This window comes from Danio rerio, chromosome 24 (assembly GCF_052040795.2).
Source record: "Danio rerio strain M-AB ecotype USA chromosome 24, GRCz13ab, whole genome shotgun sequence".
NCBI classification, from domain to species: Eukaryota; Metazoa; Chordata; class Actinopteri; order Cypriniformes; family Danionidae; genus Danio; species Danio rerio.
Window position 1 is genome coordinate 33433349 of NC_141044.1, and position 21601 is coordinate 33454949.

General features: G+C 37.0%; 1 protein-coding gene across 12 annotated transcripts in view; it reads left to right on the forward strand.

The window, feature by feature from the left end:
* Positions 1-21601, forward strand: part of plppr5b (phospholipid phosphatase related 5b) — a 107178-nt gene that overhangs the window by 57094 nt on the left and 28483 nt on the right. For 10 of the 12 annotated variants that reach the window (XM_087307994.1, XM_087307993.1, XM_087307992.1 and 7 more), the window contains 1 exon segment: positions 9539-9789. In XM_087307994.1, the coding sequence (XP_087164120.1) occupies positions 9539-9789 (251 nt within the window). 12 annotated transcript variants of the gene reach the window in all.

Below are 21601 nucleotides of genomic sequence, written 5' to 3' on the forward strand. Positions count from 1 at the left end.
TGGTTAGAATAAAAAAAGCTGTTTTTTTTTTATTTTTTTTTTCATTTTACGGTCAATATAATTTTATATTATTATATTATTATTATTATTTTGTTTTTATTATAAATGAAAGAATATAACTCAGTCTTATTTGTTAGGTGTTAGTAATAAGCATTTGGTTAAAGTACTTTTATGGTAGCTCTCAATCAGTTCCGAAAGATAAAGTGCCTAGAAGTGTGTTTGCAGCCAGCTGGGGGTGCTTGACATGAAAATACTGTGGAAACTGATGTTTTTTTTCCTGTTTTGTTAGTGATGGTGGTGCATCCTAACAGAAAAGCATCAAATAAGACCAGTTGCTTCATGACCTGGAGTCAGTGACTTGTGTTATTTGCATAATGACTCACGCTGCAATGTTCTTCGGGAGAGATTAAATTTAGAAAATGGCTGTGGGTCATGGTGCGCTCTCGCTTAGCCCAGATGCGATTTTTCACTGATATTTTTCTGTTTGCATGAGGAGAACTTTTAGTTCATGTCAACTTTTGATACAAAATTGATCATGAATGAATACAGAAACGGTTTCAAAGCAGCATGTCCCATTTTTTTAACAATGTATCAAAGTATTTATAAATGAAATGCTAAAACTATTAGACTGAAACTAATTTATAGAGTTTTTTCTTCTAATATGAAACAGCCGTGATTGGGCAACATTTAACTTTTGTTTTCATTTCAACCCATTTAATTATTATTAAACAAAAAAAAATGTTTCCTGCCAACTTATTTATTATACATTTATAATAAATATTAAACATTTACGACTTATTAAGGATTTTTTCCCAACCTAAAGAACTTTTACAGTGTAATTAAATATTATTGGGTTATAGTAAAGTATATGTTAAGATTTTTTAAATAAATTTTCTACACAGTTTGCTGTCAGCCTTTAATTATACAATTTTGATATATTTATTTTTTTGTAGTGAATCCATAAATATCTACAAATCCATTGTAGTTCGTCCTAAACTAGGGGTGTGATGAGCTCTCGGGCTACAAGACTAATGCAGAGTTTAGACTGCATGACTTTCAAAGTAGTCGTGTCAGGTGTTTTCACACTGCATGACTATCTGTGCTAGCGTTTTATCGCAGCTTTGTTTACAATGCAAGATGGATCGACGACAGGGGGTTTCACACTGTAAGACTTTAAAATAGGAAGAATCCCAGACAACTTTGTCCAAACTATGTCTCACAACTAAAAACACTTAGTATATATTTTGATATTAAGTACATAACGAGAAAGAAGCCTTTAATGGGGTAGAAAATGTACATATTTGCTCACCTGGGTTTGAAAGGAGTTAGAAATTTCTGCTCAGCTTTTTTTTTCGACCCAGGTGGTTTTGCTCAGATGACTTGTTAAACAGACATGGGTGCTCCTGCCAAATTTATGCTTGTTTTTCCTCCATTTCTTGGGTCCAAATAAACTGAAAATGAACACTTTTAACTTCTCCCCCAGCCTCCCACTGGCCTGCAGGTAACCAGACTAGTGGATGCTGCTCTCTCATTGGCTCATTGGTGATCAGGGATGTTATTTTCAGTCAAAGCTCATTTCACACTGCATGATTTGAATCGCCGACAGGTTCAGATATTTAGCATGCCAGAATATCTCATGGGCATCAGCGACTCATCTGCACTTCTTTCAGATTGTGTCTTTGATAGTTCACACTGTGTGATTGTAACTCGCGTTTTCAGGCATTTGTCGATTTCTCAAAACCTGTCGGCGAGTCAATATCGGGGTTAAAATCATGCAGTCTGAACTCGGCATAAATCAAGACGAGATTTCTCTGTGAGCTGAAAAATTGTCTCATGAATTAGGATGTTATGTCATGAACGTACGTTTTCTTATTATTTGGTGTGCGGCATGAAATTACATTAAAACAACTCTCTCCTATCAGTGCTTAATTCATACTCATATTCCGTAGCTCAGAGTTTGTCACAGGGGCATGAAATGTTGCAGAATGAAAGTGAAACTGATGAAAAATGAAAGTTTTTTTTTAGGTTTAATTTGTGGAAAGGAGTTTGATTTCTCATGTGAAGGTGTACAAGGGACAAGCCAATCATTAGAGTTTATAGCAAAATTTTATGCAGTGTTTGCATGTCCTTTATGGCACAGTTTATTGAAATAAAAGTAAAATAGCATTCATTACAAGTTGATTTAAGAAAGCACCTAATAGTTTTGCATTTTGTAATTTTTATTTATTTTTTTAGTTGAATAAAATACTTTTTTTCCCGTTCATGTTCATGAAAATTTCCTAAAAATAGTGTAAAAATCTTGTCTCACTCTCATGAACCCAATCTCTTGTCTCATCACATTTCGTGGAGTAAAGGCTGATATATTCTTCTGCATCAAGCGCACATTTGTCTGGCGCAGCCGACGCTTACAGCTCTCAAAAACTGTAACTTCATGTCACAACGACTTGTATCTCAAGCTCTGTGAATGGTCGGCTTGGTAACAGTGACAAGAGAGGGCGGTGCTGAGAGCCACGAGTCTGATGGAGTGAGTGTTTAAAAGTGTCGAGTTCTGTGAAGGAGCTTCAGATGGAATCTTTTGTTTGTGTTAACCTTATGATTAAAGTTGTTGCATGTCCGCCGGTTCCCACTTCTGAATTTGTGAGTTTTAACTACTTGTACATTAAGGGAGCGTTCAGAAAAAAAAAACTGAGACAGCCGATTCAAATGTTATCAATTGATTGAATGGGCAATATCAGTGGTTTTCAGCTGATAAATATGGGCCAGTAGGGGCCTTCTGTGCCTACTATTAGGCTCAGGAGGCTGTTAACATTTATCCACATGGTTAATTAGCGATAGATCACTTATGGCTGTGCGTGGCCAGAAGTTAACAAGAATTATTTATATTGTTTATTAAATTTCTCATCAATTGCATTTTATTAACGTCTACCCATACCCTAAACCTACCTGTCACAGTAATGTAAAAACAGATCTGGATCTAGAGTCTTTTCTATTAGTATGGCTGATTAACCATGTGGATAGATAATACCGACCTTCTGAGCCTACTAGTAGGCGCAGAAGGCCCCTACTGGCCCAAGTCTATCAGCTGATAACCACTGAGTATGCCCATTCAATCAAGTGATAACATTCGAATCGGGTGTACAAACAACGTGCAGAAGTATAAATGCACAAATGCAAGGCATGCACTGTGGGTCACTGCAATCACTCGATGCTGAAGTATAAAGCATCTCGTTACACCCCTATCTCAAACCAATTGCTTTTTAGTAGATTATTTTAATTAATCTTATATATTCTTTATATATATTTACGAAATTGAGGCGACGCAGTGGATAGCACGTTCGCCTCACAGCAAGAAGATCACTGCTTCAAGCCTCGGCTCGGTCAGTTGGCGTTTCTGTGTGGAGTTTGCATGTTCTCCCCGTGGGATTCCTCCGGGTGCTCTGGTTTCCCCCATAGTCCAAAGACATGTGGTATAGGTGAATTGAATAAGCTAAATTGTCCGTAGTGTGTGTGTGTAATTGTGTGTGTGGATGTTTCCAAGTGATGGGTTGCGGCTGGTAGGGCATCTGCTGCATAAAATATATGCTGGATAAGTTCCCCGGATTAATAAAGGGAATAAAAGAAAATGAATGAATAAAAATAATATTTATAAAAATTGCACATTCAATTGCACATACTGTAGATTAAAAGGACAATATGTTCCTCCTCAGAATGTTTCTCATCATTGTGTGAGTATACGTGTGGATATCCTGTATTTAGCACCAGTTTGTTCATAGACAAATAGCAGAAACAGCCAGAGTCATAGCATAAATGTGATGCCAGCCAATGACCTAATAATATGGCCTTTTTATTCAAACCTCAACTGACATTCTTAGACTCACTTTGTAAAAAATACCACATACTTTTTCAAATTGCCTGTCAAACTTGTGGATTTTTTACGTGACACACAGCAACACAAGGCACTCATCCGAGTGACTGTATTTACTCCGGGAAACTTGCTAAACGGCACTTTGTTATATTAATGTTGTCTAAATGCGTCTGCCAACAGTTATGAAAATGACTTATTGTTGATACCAGTCTTTCAGCGACGACAATAATAGCCTTGTCGAGCTTGTCATTCTGTCGAGCTGAAAAGATGTTGCAAACAAAAAGAACATGGCATTTAGGAGTGAAGGAGAAAAACGGAGCTCTTTTAGAAACAATGGTGACTTCCTTTTCTCCGGCTAATATTGTAAAACCCCTAAAAAACGAAGGCTATTATGAAAAAGAAGACTAATTTGTGATCTGTCCATCATGTTCTGGGGTTGCTCAAGCTCAGGGGTTCTCATTTTGCTTCAGGAGTGATGAACCAACATAATGATTTCGTGTAAGTAGAGGAACAATCCACTTTTTGGAAGTTAAACAGTTGAGTTTTATCAGAATTAAATCTATTCAATTCTATTTAATGTGGCAGGAGCATTTTTAGCTGAGCTTAGCATAAATCACTGAATCTGATTAGGCCAATAGAATTAGCTTTAGCAAAAAAAAAAAAATCAAACAAGAGTAAATAATTAAACAAGTTTTGATAATTTTCTCATTTAACCCTTTAAATTTAACACTGGTGTGATCCCTGAAGCATACGATCACACCGGTGTGATTAGAATTTTCAAAGTGCACGTTGTCAACTGTTAATATTCAAATCTGTCAGCGCACAAAAAGAGGTGCACAGCACATATTATAAATCACAATTTATCCGTGCTTTCAAATAGCATTTATTTTAGGTTTCAGACATTTAAATACTTATAACTACAAGCAAAACCTTGTAAAATGCAATTGTATGTCTATGATGACAGTAATAGTAATAACAATTTTTTTAATATAACTGAACCGTTGCTTTGTTCACGTAAGATACACACTGTTTATGCTACTACAATATTCACTATATCAGGGGTTCCCAAACTTTTCAGCCCGCGACCCCCAAAATAACAATGCCAGGGACTCGCGACCCCCAATTTTATCTGAGGTGGTTATAAATACAGAAACCTTGCATGCAATTGCGCACACACACCAATAGAACCAAGTCTATTCTTCGATTATTTTTTTTAATGTATGTCAGTGCTGTAAATGTGCCAGAAAGTTGAACTTGGTATTATAAAATCAATCTGCTGCATCTGATGCTATTGCTGAGTCTTTAATATAATGTAATTACCTCAGGGGGCGCAATCCATTAAAACTAGTAACTATAAGCTACTGTAGTTATATAGCATAAAGTAACTAAATGACTTTTTCTCTTCAGTAGGTTATGGCTAAAATATTGTAATTCTTATGGTTTAAAAGAAATAAATAGATTTTTGGAAATCACCAGGCGACCCCCTTTTCATTGTCCCGTGACACCTCGGGGGGTCCCGACCCCCACTTTGAGAACCACTGCACTATATTACTCCCCCAGATAAATAGTTGCTTACCTTTATGTATTTTGGATGTAAATTCTGTATAAACATGATGTAAATGCATCAACTTGTTGCTATAAGAGATACTGCTGCTATCGCAAGTTACCGAGAAGTATGTATATTATTTATTAAATTATGCATTATTAGTATTTTATTAATGTCTACCCCTACTTCAACCATAAACCCAACCCTCACGGCAATGTAAAAATATTTATTGTCGTACAGTGTCACAAAAAATATGCTATATTGACTTGAGTATCCTCAGCTGTATCCCATCTTGATTTCTCTGCGCTGCAGGAGAGGGCAAATTCTAGATGGGATACTGCTAAGGATACTCATGTCAATGTAGCATCATTTTTGTGACACTGTACACCAAATAGCATTACCGTCAAGGTCGAGTTTAGGGTTAAGGTATGGGTAGACACAAATAAAATACAATTAATACATAATTTAATAAATAATATACATCTGGTTAACTTCCAGCTGTATCCATTCTAGCAACAACGACAACGGCTATTACCCATCATATAACAAATAGTATTATTATTATTTAGCTGTTTAAAAGCCAAAATATATGTTATATCACATATTTGAGAATCGAAGTATCAAAAATTTCACAATATAATTAGAACATTTGTCAATATTGAAAGAAAAGGGCAAAAAGAAGCAAAATACGATATATAACATGGATCATCGGGGCTGGTGGGTCATGTAATAACCTTGATGTGTGAACTTTAAAACACAATGGATTCTAAGTACTGTAACTGTCACCAAAAGCTCATGCAGAAGGGTCAGCTGGAGTATCTAAAACTCACTCGTGAAAAGGTTAAAGCTGGACCATTCTGTAATTACATTGTATATTAATACAGATGGAAAATAAGAAGTTGCTATTAGGTCGATATGGTTAGGAACTAAAGTTGGGAACTTTCATAAAAGCTTTCCTAAAGCTATTAAACAACACCCATTCTTGTCTTAAAACAATTTAGAAAAACTTTTTTGACTCATTTTAAATGTTAAATACATATTACAAAGCCCCCGAAAATAATCCTTATAGGTAACTACAGTCACCATTACAAACTAAAGTGGTGAATTTACATCCTATGTGTATAAACATACAAGTAGCCTACATAAACTTCGGAAGTAAATATGTTTAAAAAAAAAAAGATTTAATTCAAGTACATTTGATATGGGACTATAATTCTAAACATGAGAAGTAAATCCCGTAGACATCTAAGTGTTTGAGCTCTTCTTTCAGGTATTATGGTTTGATTAACAGAGCACAGACGATAAAGACTCAGCCCAATTATGATGTTTGGTTATTATCTCATCAGCTCAGAACATTAGCTCATCTAATGCATCCTCACAGCTCAGCGGAGAGATGTGTGCACCATGGAGATCACCTACTCATAGTCATATCCATCCCCTTAATGTGCTTAAGTGGGAAATTTCGCTTCTGGTACACCCTGTGCTAACTGAAGCCACAGAAATAAGCCAAGAGAGACCACTGAATAATTGAACCAATTTTCCAGGTCATGTTTGTCGGATACATATTTTAAGTCCTACCTTGATGGATTCTCTTTAAGGGATTACATGCTTTTAATGTCAAATGAAGGCTAGGAATTTTAATATCAACTGCAAGGAGTGTGTAGTATAGGCACTCTATGATTACATGGACAACAGTACTATGATGTTAACACCATTTAGACAACACACTGATTAACAATTTACTATGTAAACAGAGATTTTTGATTAATGTTAACCTGGCTAATGTCAAACTTTTAAGAACAGAAAAAATTAATTAAGAATAAAAAAATGTATTAAGAAATATCCAGCATTATTATTGTAGTCACATTATTGAAGTGCAGTATAGACATGTACACACATTAATTACCATCATGTCAAACTTTTAACCATGTTTTGCACAGGACAGCAATAAACAGTTTGACAGCAAATAAACAGTGTCATGACAATCACAAATATTTAACTGCACTTGAAGTTTTTCATTCATTTATTTTCTTGTCGGCTTAGTCCCTTTATTAATCCGGGGTTTGCCACAGCGGGGTGAACCGCCAACTTATCCAGCAAGTTTTTATGCAGCGAATGCCCTTACAGCTGCAACCCATCTCTGGGAAACATCCACAGACACATTCACACACTCATACACTATGGACAATTTAGCCTACCCAATTCACCTGTACCGCATGTCTTTGGACTGTAGGGGAAACCAGAGCACCCGGAGGAAACCCACGCGAAGGCAGGGAGAACATGCAAACTCCACACAGAAACGCCAACTGAGCCGAGGCACTTGAAGTTTTTATAAAATGTAAAAAAAAAATGTTACTAGGAATGCATCTCTATAAAAATTATGGAAAATATCTAGATGCACTTGGTCAAAAAAAAAAAAAAAACTGAAGTGCTTTGTAAAAAATGAATAATTGTATAATAATAGAGTATTTTATAATATAAAATGTAGATAATGTATAAATGTACTATTTATAACTATTAAAGTATAAAAAATTATATATAGAATAGTAATTTTGTATTTTTCTTTTTACTTTTTTAAATTATAATTTTATTTACAGTCAAGAAGCATTTTTTTTTACCACCATTACCTTGACAGCACACTAGCACTATTGCAAGCAGCAGTGAGCTATTTTGAACTTTAACAAAGGAGTGCATAAACAAGTGCAGAACGGTGTAGCAACAAACTGGCCTTGCACAGCACAAGCCATTGAAATTAATAGGTTTCATAGCGCAACGCTTTCTGCGTCCAGTATGAAAGCCACTTAACCAATATTCATCTGAATGGATGAAGATTTAAACAAACATGCTGATATTATTATTGATATTATTATTATTATTATTATTATTATTATTATTATTATTATTAGTAGTAGTAGTAGTAGTAGTAGTATTAGTAGTAGTAGTAGTAGTAGTAGTATATTAAACATGCTAATATCAATATTATAACATGGCTGTATATTATTAAGACTCTGCTACTTTATCATATTTATCATATTTACCAGCTTTTTGCACTATATACTGTTTTGCAATGTACTGTACTTTTTGCAATATATACTGTTTTGCATCTGCACAACTCTGGTTTGCACTCCTTGCCATGTGCTCTTACGTGTAATTGTGCTGTACATTTTATTTTTTACTTATATTTTTAGATCGTATTATAAGTGTAATTGTATTTATTTCGATTCTCTGTCTGTCTAGTACATGTGGTTGAATTGACAATAAAGCTGACTTTGCTGGCGTTATAGAACAGTATAGCCTTTTTTGGCCCATTTTTTGTTTAGCCTCTTTTGGCCTAAAACCAGGATGTTCGCAGATCTTTAAAAAGTCTTAAATTCTGTAGTATCAAATATTTGAGTTAATCTTAAATTGTCCTAAATCTGCTTTTCAAAGATCTTAAAAATACAATCGAACTGACCTTGTAAAGAAGATTGTCACCCAGAACAAAATAGGAACCTAATGAAACATGTACTTTTGGGGATTTTCCTTGGTTAAGCAACATTCATGGGGATTTCACCACAGAATGCAGTTATGGGAATGCCCATTGTTATTATTAGTAAATAACAGTCAGTTAAAAGATTATTTTAGGTTTTTTTTTTATATACTCTTTTTATATGCAATAAAGAGTTATTATTTTTGTTGTGTGCTTTTTTTTTTTGGGCATTTTCGGTGCAATAAAATTGGTTTGTGGTATTAAAAATGTCTTAAATAGCCTTAAATATAACTCTTAGAAACCTGCAGATACCCTAAAGAACAAAAACACCATTTTAAATCAATAATTAAAAAAAAATCAGTACATCACTACCCATAACTTTATATATTATCTTGACAAAGAAATACTGTATGTTAATATGTGGAATCTTTGGGGAATGTCATGTTGAGATGTATTCACGTGATCTTTAATCGATCTATCAAATCAAACATATGAAAAGCAATATTTTAAAAGCAACTCCTGTAAACACCTTAATCATAATATTGTTTCATTTAGAATAAGGGAAAAGTTTGATTATCAGTGTCCACATAAACAGACTGGTTACTCATTGGCTTTAAGGGCATTGTAGTAATGTCAATCTATGTGTGTTTCTCTATAGGTGTATACTTGTTTGGCCTGTTCACCACAGACATCTTTGTGAATGCCGGTCAGGTGGTAACGGGGAATTTGGCTCCTCATTTTCTGACTGTGTGCAAACCCAACTTCACAGCTCTGGGTTGCCAGCAAGCTCTTCGCTATATCAGCCATCAGGAAGCCTGCACTGGCAATGAGGACGACATCCTGCGTGCCCGCAAGACCTTCCCTTCAAAAGAGGCCGCACTCAGTGTTTACGCTGCTGTCTATATGGCTGTGAGTATATCAGTAAACCAAACCAACTCACTGGAAGAATGTGCTTGTGGTAAGATGAGTTATATATATTGACATTGCCGCAGTTTTACAATTATTTACTGCAAATACGCCCAGTAAACTACTACATATTTTATTTACCGTTCACTACTGTAATATGCACTGCATTGCAAGTATACCTGTGTGCGGACTGCAAGACAAGGGGCGTAACATGAAGGGGCGTAACTTGTAGTAAGTAAGAGAGGCGTAGACTTGCAGTTATCGAGGTCCCATTGAACCATGCGAGATGTTACTATGAGATGGCGGAAATGCTTACCAGAGGACATTTTCACCAAATGTTTTCATCCAAAACCAGTTTTCTTCAAATTTATCTAAAAACAATTAATATAATATATCATTATATTCATCCATTTAGCAACTCCACCATGCATCTTCACTTGCTTACTTCTTCATCCATTTTGTCATGACAGCTGTATGTTAACAGCTATAATAATTGGGTTTAGGGTTGAGGAAGGTGTAGACGTTAATAACTGTGATGGTTGGAATTAAGGATGAGGAAGGTTTAGACATTAATAACTGTGATGGTTGGGTTTAGGGTTGCATAAGGTGTAGATGGTAATTACTGATGGTTGGGTTTAGGTTTGGGGAAGGTGAATACCTTAACTAGTTAAACTCTGCGGACCTGGTACCGGGTCTGTGACGTCATCAACATTCGCTTTAAGATTTAAAGGGCTAGCATTGCACCAGACCCCAGTAAGTGGTTTCGTTTGAAACTGTAGAATCTGTATTTTATGCACATATGCATCACTTTGGTTTTTATTTTACTGTACAAAAATTATTTACACATAAATACACATTATTTTTGATACCCGAGTTGGGTATTGAATATTGGTTAATTTTCCTATTTTTCATATGGTTCATATGAAATGAAAGCTCTTGCCGGTGCTCATACGGTTGTAGCATTCTTTTTACTGAATTATATTCACATATCAAATAGTTGTCGAATGAATCATGGTGTTTCCATGGCGCAGAAGTGAAAACAATACATTTATGATCAATAAGCAGTCCCAGATAGCACAGCTGACAGACAGACAGCTGTCATCTCTTACCTTATGCTGTGCGCTTCACGGCCATTTCACTTCTGTTTTTGAGGTGATGTGCATTAGTAATCCTTTTATATGTCTGATGTGGTCCAAACACAGTGCATTTTGTTTGATTAAACAAAAGAATAGGGAAATATGAAAACAATGATCGATCCCTGTGGCTTGTGTAGCACCTCTCATCAGTTGGAATACAATAACTTTTGCATAGATTATGATAAAGACATTTTTCTTTTTTCCTGTGATTACATACATGTGCAGGAACCACCTAAATTACTTACAGCACCCTAGACCACACAGAACCTAAAAGGTACACTTTCAAATTTGAGTTTATAAAAAACAAAAAACAAAATCTTAACTTTTTAAGAGTTTATTATAACACAGACAACATATACAGATATTTTAAACACTTTCAAAACACAGTGTTTTATAAAACTTCAAATAGTTTTCTTTAAAATGATACCAAATTTTTGCATTTACACCTGCATGTGGATTTGGGAAGCTTTTAAATTTGGGTAGGTGAAATCCAGGTGGAAATCCCAAAATAGCAGCAGAGTTGAACTGGTTAACAATGGTGTTGATTGGGTTTAGGGTTGTGGTAGGTATAAACGTTAACAACTGTGATGGCTGGGTAGACGTTAATAACTGATGAACAGTGCCGACAACATAGTTTTGAAACGTGGGTCACCATAACTTCAAGTTATGCCTCTACTAGGCCTACAAGTCATGCCACTGTCTTGCAGTCCGCAGACAGACCCTACTCCTGCATTTCAGGTCATTTTAAAACTTTACAGTAACTTATTGCCTATTAGGAGTTTGCGTTATTATCCTGTAATCAACGTAATCAAGCACTGCCACTGTAGTTGAAGACAAAAATGCGACAGTTCGTGAAAGAACATGTCACCCCTTTGGAATTTCTTAAATTCAATAGTAAATAATAATAAAAATAAAAGTTTTGTACTGCTAGTGTTAAATGTAAATACATTACAGTAAAAGTACTGTAAAAATTGTCATATTGAAAAATTAATAAATTGTTTAAAAGGCATTACATCATTAAAAATGTTGCAGCAATTTTAAGGCTGTAAACTGAAATTGCGGTAGGACCCTGCTACTGTAAAACCCATTTACAGGTAATTTACTGTAAAGGGGCATTTGCGGTAACTTTCTGCCAGTAGGTTCCCACAAAAATACAACAAAATGTCTAACAGTGTACAGAATGAAGCAAATTGTTGTTTTAATGACTTGCAAGCTAATATTTTGGAGTATGTCATGCATTTAGCAAAATTACAAGCTAAAAAACACATCTTGAGAGTCTAAATGCTTTAACTGTGTGATGATGCCTATTATAATGAAGTTGGAATGAGCATACAATGTAAGTAGGCGCATGATTGTTTATTGATTTTATGCAACAGTTCAACAAACAAGAGTTTGATATCGAGTGAGATGTATTTTAAGCACAATTATGTCAGTTTTTGTTTCTGAAAGTTGTTGGTACTACTGGTTAGAGCTGGCTGTGTGATGCAAATGTCAAAATGTATTACTTTACAAATCATACAGTATGGTTGAAGATTGTTTTGAGGTTGTAGCATGGCAGAGTGTTGTGCAAGAGTCAAGAGTCTTTTTGAATCAATAATCCAGCCCTGCAGTCATAATTTATTTGACAGCTAGTAAGTTGTCTGTTTTGTACTGCCAAAGATTCAGTAAACTGTATGTGTAGTAGGCTTGGGCGATATTTCGGTATTATGGTATACCGCGGGATCTAAAAATAGCAACGGTGTCCGTTTCAATACCGTTATACCGTCATAAAATATTAAATATCCTTTATTTAATGCCTACAAAAACGTATGTGTGGTTGTCATCACGGGACAGTGTGGAGGAGAGAGAGAGAGAGGAAGAGGGAGGGGGAGAGGGAGAGGTGACGTGACGTGTCGCGCTTCAAAGTGTCCTGCAGTTTGGGAGTTTCGACTGAACAGAAGGGAGACATGGTTAATATGAACGAGAGGTCTGCATTAGAGCTGAAGATCTTTGCCCGAACCCGGCGAGACCCGAAAAAATCCAAATCCCAGCATTAAAATCCATCCCTGCAAAGGTGAAACAAATGATGATGAAGTAGTAAAAAAAGCGAATTATTACGGCGGTCAAGCCAGTCACTAGCTCAGAAAGAGCGCATTCCAGCCGCAGGTATTTCGCGGTCGCTCAGACACTGCGTATTACGGTAGAGCCCTAAACCGCAAGCTGACAGGTAAAAAGACGAGGCCTCTCGCTACAGTGAAACTGCTGTCATGGAAAATTAAATGGATGTTCCTGACTGGTAGAAGATGAACAAACAATCCAACCCAAAACTTGCAAAATCAGCCAGATCAGAACTCTGCATCTCGACCTGTAGCAGCAGGAAAGGGTGTTCAGCTGCTGGACCCCGTGAGCGCAGGACTGCGCTAAGCCTGTGGATTTAAATGTTCCTCCACAAACACACGTAGCCTAATCTTGGTGAGTAAAGGGTTTTTCAATTATAAATAAATATTAATTAAACCATATAATCATAATGGTGGCATTATTCTTTTATTATTCAGCTTCACTGCCGCCTTAATGCCAGATTGTGAAGAGAAGTTGAGAAACAAACCTTGCAGAGCCTTTATCTTAATTTCGTTATTGCCAAAATACCCGTCGTCATTTAGAGTTTATTTTAATTTGATTTGTTAAGAAAGATTTTTTTTCATTTGTGTGTTGGCCAATTTAAAGGCTAAGTGCATGTACCTAGACCATAGAGTGCTGATATGTTATGATGTTACAGCTGTAGGACTTACTTTATTTCTTTGTTCCAACTTTCAAGTGGCATATAGCCTACGTTTGTTACGAATAAATGATGTTAAAACATATAAATGACTCATTCTCAAAAAATTGCAATAGAGCTGTGTGCATGAGCACATTTGAATAATGTCGGGCTGTCAATGGGTTCGGGCTTTATAAAGCTGTCAATCAAACTGTACCTGTCGGACTCGGGACCTATCGGGTATAATTTTTATGGCCCGATTACAGCTCTGCATTCCCGCTGCAGTACCGCGGGAACCGGCCAGATTTCTTATGGTGTGGGAGTAAATTTCTGAATAAATCGCGGGAGAGATGTGTGTGTGTGTATGTGTGTGTGTGTGAGAGAGAGAGAGAGAGGTGCTGTGCGTCGCTTGTCTCTCTCTCTCTCTCTCTCTCTCTCTCTCTCTCTCTCTCTCTCTCTCTCTCTCTCTCTTTCTCTCTCTCTCTCTCTCTCACCGCGAGCGTAAGGTCGCATAGAAGGTATTCAGTTTCTGAATGGTTTAGGCTCAAGCCAACAGTTTGGTGACGCTGTCTGAGCCTTACGTCATAATTTTTTTTTTACGCCGGTAATACCGGAAACCGGGGTAAAATATGGAGGCGGTTTGACGGTATCAAAATTTGGATACCGCCCAAGCCTAATGTGTAGTCTTTACTTTATTTTTATTTATTTTTTTGCCATGTTGCAAAAATCTAAGTATATCTTTTCATTAAACTTGTACTGCATAAATCTTTAATGGTTTATCCTTATCGAGGGTGAGGCACGGAAAATAGACCTCTTACAAGTCAGTACATTTTGTCTGTGAATATTAAATGGAGATTGTCAAAGTGTAAATATAATGATATTTTACAGTATTATTGTTTTTGCTGTTCAGTGCATGTTTGATTGGAAGAATCATTCTCATTAAATCTTAAAGACACTCCGCTTGTTAAGTGTGACGTCACGCGAAGCAGCTTCCGAGTCTAAGTGCTCTATTCAGCTGAATGGGGAGACTCATGAAATGGCAATAATAAACGTTTACAAAGCGATTTAATACTTTCGAAAATCACGATTGCAATATATATGTCCATGCCTAATATCCAATGGCCAGAAAGTGATTAATTTTTTAAATAAATTGTTAAAATTTTGGTATTTGTGTTGCAGCAACCCCAGAGATTGTTGTGTACACTATGACTTTATATAAAATTAACTTTATTGTGTGATATAAATAAAAAATGATCATAAACAAATGACTTCTCAACTCAAATGAGTGGCGGCTTGGACTCGGAAACAGTATTACAGACGTCACCAACATGTCACCACTTAAGAAGCGGATACAAGACAACTTTATAACTAATCAAGGCACATTTTCTATCATTTATCACAAGTAAATGTAGTCGTGATTTCATTTAAATGATAAGAAATGATGCATACACATTGCTTTTTAAGCTTATAAGCAGTTTAAATGACTGTTTTAACAGGTAGGTTAAAAACTTACAGTTTTTCTTTTTTAAGGCACTTTTTTTTTTCTTTGTTTATCTTTTTTGACACTTTTATCAGTGATGGTTTAATTAATGTGCTGTGCTTTAGCTGTTAGTCTGTTTCCATGGTAAAACTGTCTTGGAAAGGTTGTCTTTAAATGAACCTCTATTTAAAACTCCACCATACAGTACAAGTGCAGATGGATGTCTTTAACACTAAATTGTGTTTTGATTTGGATTGTGAGTTTCCTACGTTTAGAAACTCAATTTATGCTACAAAGCAACTATTCAGTTTATATTTTTACTCGTGTGCATCTAGAGCTTGACATTAACTTTTGTGATCACCAGCTACTGTGGCTAGTAGTTTTACACCGTTACTAGCCACTCGCCATTTTCACTAGCCACAATTTTGTTGTTGGGAAAATATACTCTATGCATAAATTTGACTTTGGCATGAGTTGCAGCATGCTAAAATTACTTCATTTAGATTTTGTGTTTTTTCAACTTGCCGCCTCGTTCGTTGAACCATTTTTTTGTTTATGAGCTTACTCAATGAACATAAGCAAATGGTTTATGCTTTCATAAAAAAGTGTCACATTGCAATTTGTTTTATTTCACAGGACTTTTCAAGGCTCAACACTAAGTATTTACTTTTTTTTTTACTCTGGTCACACCAAACTAATTCTTTCCTTGCCACAGATTTTAAATAACATGTCCAAACAAGCAAAATACTGCTTTATACACACACTTTTTATTCAACAAACCAGCTGACATTTCAAAAATATATTGTCACGCATTTAAAATGCACAGTGGTCTGTTCTGGCTCAATATCCCAGATCACCAGTGAACTATGCATACAACAACATATTAAAGAAATATTATTGTAAAGGATAAATATTAAACTAGATTAACAAAAATAACAGCTGTGTGCGATAATGAAAGGATGATTGTTAATGTTAGGCCAATTACTAATCTGTTCAAAGAATGGTTAAAGCGAAAGCGGCAACAACTGCTGCTGCTTACCCTTGAAGTATCTCGAACCCTTGAAGGACTGTGAGTGCATGAGCATCGCACTAGTTTCATTTCCAGTCACGGTTGCTTCAAGTGAAGAAATGGCACAGGAGATTTTAAACACTTGCATGCATTGAATCATCTGTGCGAGTGACACTAAAGGCCTTGTTAGCGAGTGAGGAAACCCTGTCTCACTGTGCGCGTGATCCTATCATTCGTTATTCACCTGCTTTTTTTGCTCGCTTGAAAAGCTGTTGTTGTCAGTCGTGCTGCTTCTCGATTCTAAGATCACATTTGTACGCAAATAGACAAACGGTCATAAACTAACAGTCTAATCTAGTGACGACGAGCCAGCACTGGCAATTTAAAAATGAGTTTCAGCCAGCCAAAGTGGCTAGTGGGAGTGGCTGTCTAACCTGACACAACCGAAATCTACCCGCATTTGGCGGGTTGATGGGTGTTAATGTAAAGCCCTGTGTGCATCAGACTTTGATAGACTAAACAGAGAAAATGAATATAGAAGATTTTGAAGTCAAAGAAGGTGTATATCAATTACATCATGGACCACTGCTAGTTTGAAGGTGTTTACATTGAGTAAATGTACATTTATTCATTTAGCAGACACTCTAAAGCAACTTACAAATGTGGATAAAATAAGCACTTCAAATCACAGAGAATAGCAGCATACAGTACATATGACACAAGTCTAAATTGCAGTTTTCAAACAATTAAGAATGTCTATGTAGGGACAAAGAGTTCTCAGATGGCATCCAAAATATTTTAACTTGTGTTTTGATGGTGAAGAAGGTCTCCTTGGTTTGGACCAACATGAGAGTCAGTGATTAATAACAGATTTTTTTTTTTGGTGAACATAGTCCTCTATTGAACGCGATACAAAATGACACCTATCTGCTTTTGAGTTTGGGTTTTTCTTGAAATACTGCAGTCCCATGAAGGTGATTTTGACTCCTCTTACGGTGAAGACCACTTGTGTTCAGCAGGTCTGAATTTTTAAAAGCCAGTGTCAATCATTGATATGTATATCTATCACGTTCATCTTGAGTGCATCCAGGAGAGGTGGAACCATACAGACCTGCGTTTGAAATGCAGATGCAAATTTGCTGGAGCTTCATTTGGATTCTGTTCATGGCCCAATCCAGCGCAGATACATGGCACAAAGCAGCATAGCGTGAACACAGTCGTTTGTGGCAAGGACTTTTTTTCTGGGTAATAGCAAGTGAAGAAAATGGAAGCTCTTTTTCCAGGAAGAAACACTGTTGTCGCCTTGTCTGTCAGCAGCCTGACGGTGTTGCTGATGGGAAAGGAAATGAGAGATTGATTGGTGTGAAAAGATTTAATGTCAATTCAAAGGTTGCATGTGGACCTTTTCATAGGTGATATGAAAGTTTTCTGTTAGTCACTCGACAGGTTTGTAATGAAACACAGAGGTTTTATTTTGAGATTAAATGTAATCTGTTAGTTGATCTGTCTTTATTTTTACTGTACAAACTGAGATTTGCATGCACAACCATCTCTAGGGTTTACAGAGAATGTTCCGAAAAAGAGAAAATATCCAGTGAGCGGCAGTTCTGTGGGCGCAAATGCCTTGTTGATGCATGAGGTCAGAGGAGAATTTCCAGCTGATAGAAGGGCAACAACAACTCAAATAACCATTCGTTACAACCGAGGTATGCAGAAGAGCATCTCTGAACACACAACATGTCCAACCTTGAGGTGGATGGACTACAGCAGCAGTAGACCGCACGGGTGCCGCTCCTGTCAGCTAAGAACAGGAAACTGAGGCTACAATTTGCTCAGGCTCACCAAAATTGGACAACAGAAGATTGGAATAGACGTTGCCTGGTCTGATGAGTCTCGATTTCTGCTGTGACATTTGGATGGTAGGGTCAGAATTTGGTGTCAACAACATGAAAGCATGGATCCATCCTGCCTTGTATCAACAATTCAGGCTGGTGTAATAGTGTGGGGGATATTCGAACACTTTGGGCCCATTAATACTAATTGAGCATCGTGTCAACACCACAGCCTGCCTGAGTATTGTTGCTGACCATGTCCATCCCTTTATGGCCACAGTGTACCCATCTTCTGATGGCTACTTCCAGCAGGATAAAGCGCCATGTCATGAAGAGCGAATCATCTCAGACTGGTCTCTTGAACATGACAATGAGTTCACTGTTCTCAAATGGCCTCCATAGTCACCAGGGGTCTCATGTACGAAGACTTGCGTGGAAATCTTACTAAAACATTGCGTACGCACAAAGCTGTAAATGTGCGTACGCAGAAAAAAAATCAGATGTATGAAACACTGCGTACGCCGAATCTCACGCATATTCTTTTGTACATCCGAATGAACGTGAAACTGAGCGCAACATGCACAAGCACAAAACCCCTCCCTGCCTCCTCCCCCGTATGAATATGCTAATGACTCTACTTTGGCAAAACCCAACGAAAAAGCAAAGGCAAAAGCAAGCAAAAAGAGAAACTTTGAACAGAATGTGAATTGGAGGTGCTGCTTTCGGAGGTAGACCGGAGAAAAGCGGTGTTATTTGCAAGTTTGTTCTCTGGAATTAACAACAAAAGAAAAAAATAGAGTGGGAGAGTTTAGCTGATGCGGTTAACACAGTAGGGTCTGAACATCGAGTGAATTAAAAAAGAAATAGTGTGATTTATAGGTGTAAAATGTTGCAGTACCCATAACAGTCTCAGTGGCGCAGCTCGTAAGACGCATGTTAACATGTTTTGACACGTTCGAGCATGAACTCGGTTCGAATCCAGCGTCTGATGAACTCTTTCTTCTTTTTTCCCCCGCAACATATTAGATTTTACCTACTATTTATCACGAGAAATACAAGTAGGAATCATCAATAAGTCTGTGCATCATATTTTATTTGCACATTTATTGAATGGAAATGTTTCTGATTCACGCATGCAAATTCATCTTCAGATAGTGTCTTTATAGCAATGTGCGTGCGGTAGATCGCTCAGATTACATTGGGAAAACTGGTGACCGCTGCAAATTGTGCTTTAATGTTTAGCTAGTCAACTGTATGGTATGGAAACCTTATATACCTGCTAGATGAACCCATCTCATACAGCTGCCATTGAAAGGCTCAGACACTTTGTAGAGAGGAATTTAACACAACTGCCTCTAGGAGTCGCCAACAGAAGTAAAACACATACGCGCAAAAAATGTGCGTACGCCAGCCTGAAAGCTGGCGTGGAGCTGCGCACAATCCCACGTTCTGTTCATTGTTAGTAAATCCAAACGTGAGCGATTCTGAGCGTGAAACCTGGCGTACGCAAAGTTTTTGTGTGTACGCAGCGTTGATACATGAAGCCCCAGATCCCTATCGAATAGTGCACCTATGGGATGTGGTGGAACGGAAAATTTGCATCATGGATGTGCAGCAGTTAAATCTGCAGCAACTGCGTGATGCTATCATGTCAATGCGGACCAAAATCTCTGAGGAGTATTTCCAGTACCCTGTTGAATCTATGATAACAAAGATTAAGGCAGTTCTGAAGGCAAATGGGGTTCTACCCGGTTCTAGTAAGGTGTACCTAATAAAGTGGCTGGTGATTAATATAGCATATAAAGCACTAGAAGTCATATATGATAAACAAAGTGTTAGTATTGTTTGTTTATTTGTTTATTTTTTTATTTTGGCTAGATTTAGTATTCGGACCAAGAAAGTTAATGGATAGATGTGAATCAATTTTCACACCATACAAGCACATTTGTACATTTATAACAAAACAAAATAGGTTTTCTGTGCAAAACCATCAAAACTCAATGACGGATGAAACCCATCGACACTCAATTATTAATATTTACAGAATGATACAGAATAAAGCATTTCAAATCATTTTAGAAATGGGCTGCGAGACAACAAATAGTCTCTAAAAAATGAGACCGCATCTGAGCTTTTTCTGTTGTTTCTCCTGCTTATTAATTCCAATTATAATCACCGCTTTTATGGCCTCCCTTAATTTTTCACTTCATGGTCTAATTAGCCACAATGACCCGGTTTGGAGGCGAAATGTCCCGTATAGAGCCCACTACGAAGGACAGAATCCAAAAATCTAGTAATGAGCATCTGGCTCCATTTAGCTTTCTTTCTCATCATTGATGCCATTCCAGATGTGCTACGTCTCGTCCGCAAGGAAATCTTTATCTGTAGGGAAAGAATATCTCATACCGGCTGTTAGTCGGGTCCAACTCTGATGATCACTAAAACTCAGAGAAAATCACGGTGTTCGGGGAGCTTCGATTATTAATGTAGACACAAGAGGAGTCTGATTATTGTCTGCGGGATTCACTTTACTTTGATTTTTTGACTTCCTGCAAGGTGTCTTTGAACAGACGTGCTTCAACATTCAGATGAGTAGATCAGTCACACTTTGTATGTAGGCCAGCGAGAGTTGAGCTGGCGGTTGAGCTTATATCTTGTGCAGGATTCAAATGAAGCTAAATTCTTCCTGTTTTACGCTGTGGTTAATTAGAGAATTTAAATGTGTGGTAATCTGGATTTAATTGCTACACAGTGAATGTGACAGCTGTTGCTTTTGTATGTTTGATTTTGTGGAAATGAGGATTAACTAATGTGTTTTGTATCATTAAAATAGATATAATTATAACATTTTTAATCGATAGCCCCTGCAGACATGTACTTTTGGAAAATGAATAAAAATTATTGCATCAAGATAAATTGTAATTATTATTAATTAATATTTATACAACAGTTGTTTCTGGTTCTTGAGTCTGATTGGCTGATAGCCGTTCGATATTCTGCAATAGCAGCACTAGTCCAGCCTTTTAACCCTTCACCCTTGTGTATTACTCCACCCACAACAACCAGAGGACACTCTACAATTTGACAAATATTCCTGCTCTTAGACAACATAATGTACTTTTGAGGCTTTTTTAGTCTAGAATGTAATTTTTAGATCGCGCCATGCAGTGTATTTAGAAGGATGGTGCCTATTTTAAAATATTTATAATTTCTGAGAGACAGCACGTCGGCAGCCATTAACCTGCCATACTAAGCTGACTAAAGACAGTTAATAAGCCCTTAGAAGATTAAAACAGCCTAATTTCTAACTACAGCTGATCAAATCATTATTAAACAGGTAAGCATACCTGCCAACAATCCCATTTTTCCTGGAAGTCTCCCGTATTTCAGACCAATCTACCGCAACCCTTCTGTTTTGTTATTTCTCCCGGAAAACTACCGTAATTTCCCCCCTTATTTGGTACTGTCTGTAACACCCCCAGATTGCCAACTTTGGTACAGTATCCGATCACAGCGGCTGCCCCAAACCCGGTGCATAATTGACACAAGCTGTGGAGCATCAGAGTAAAGGCCCTTGCACACCGAGACATTTTTTGCTCGCATTTTCCGTCGACGTTTAACGCC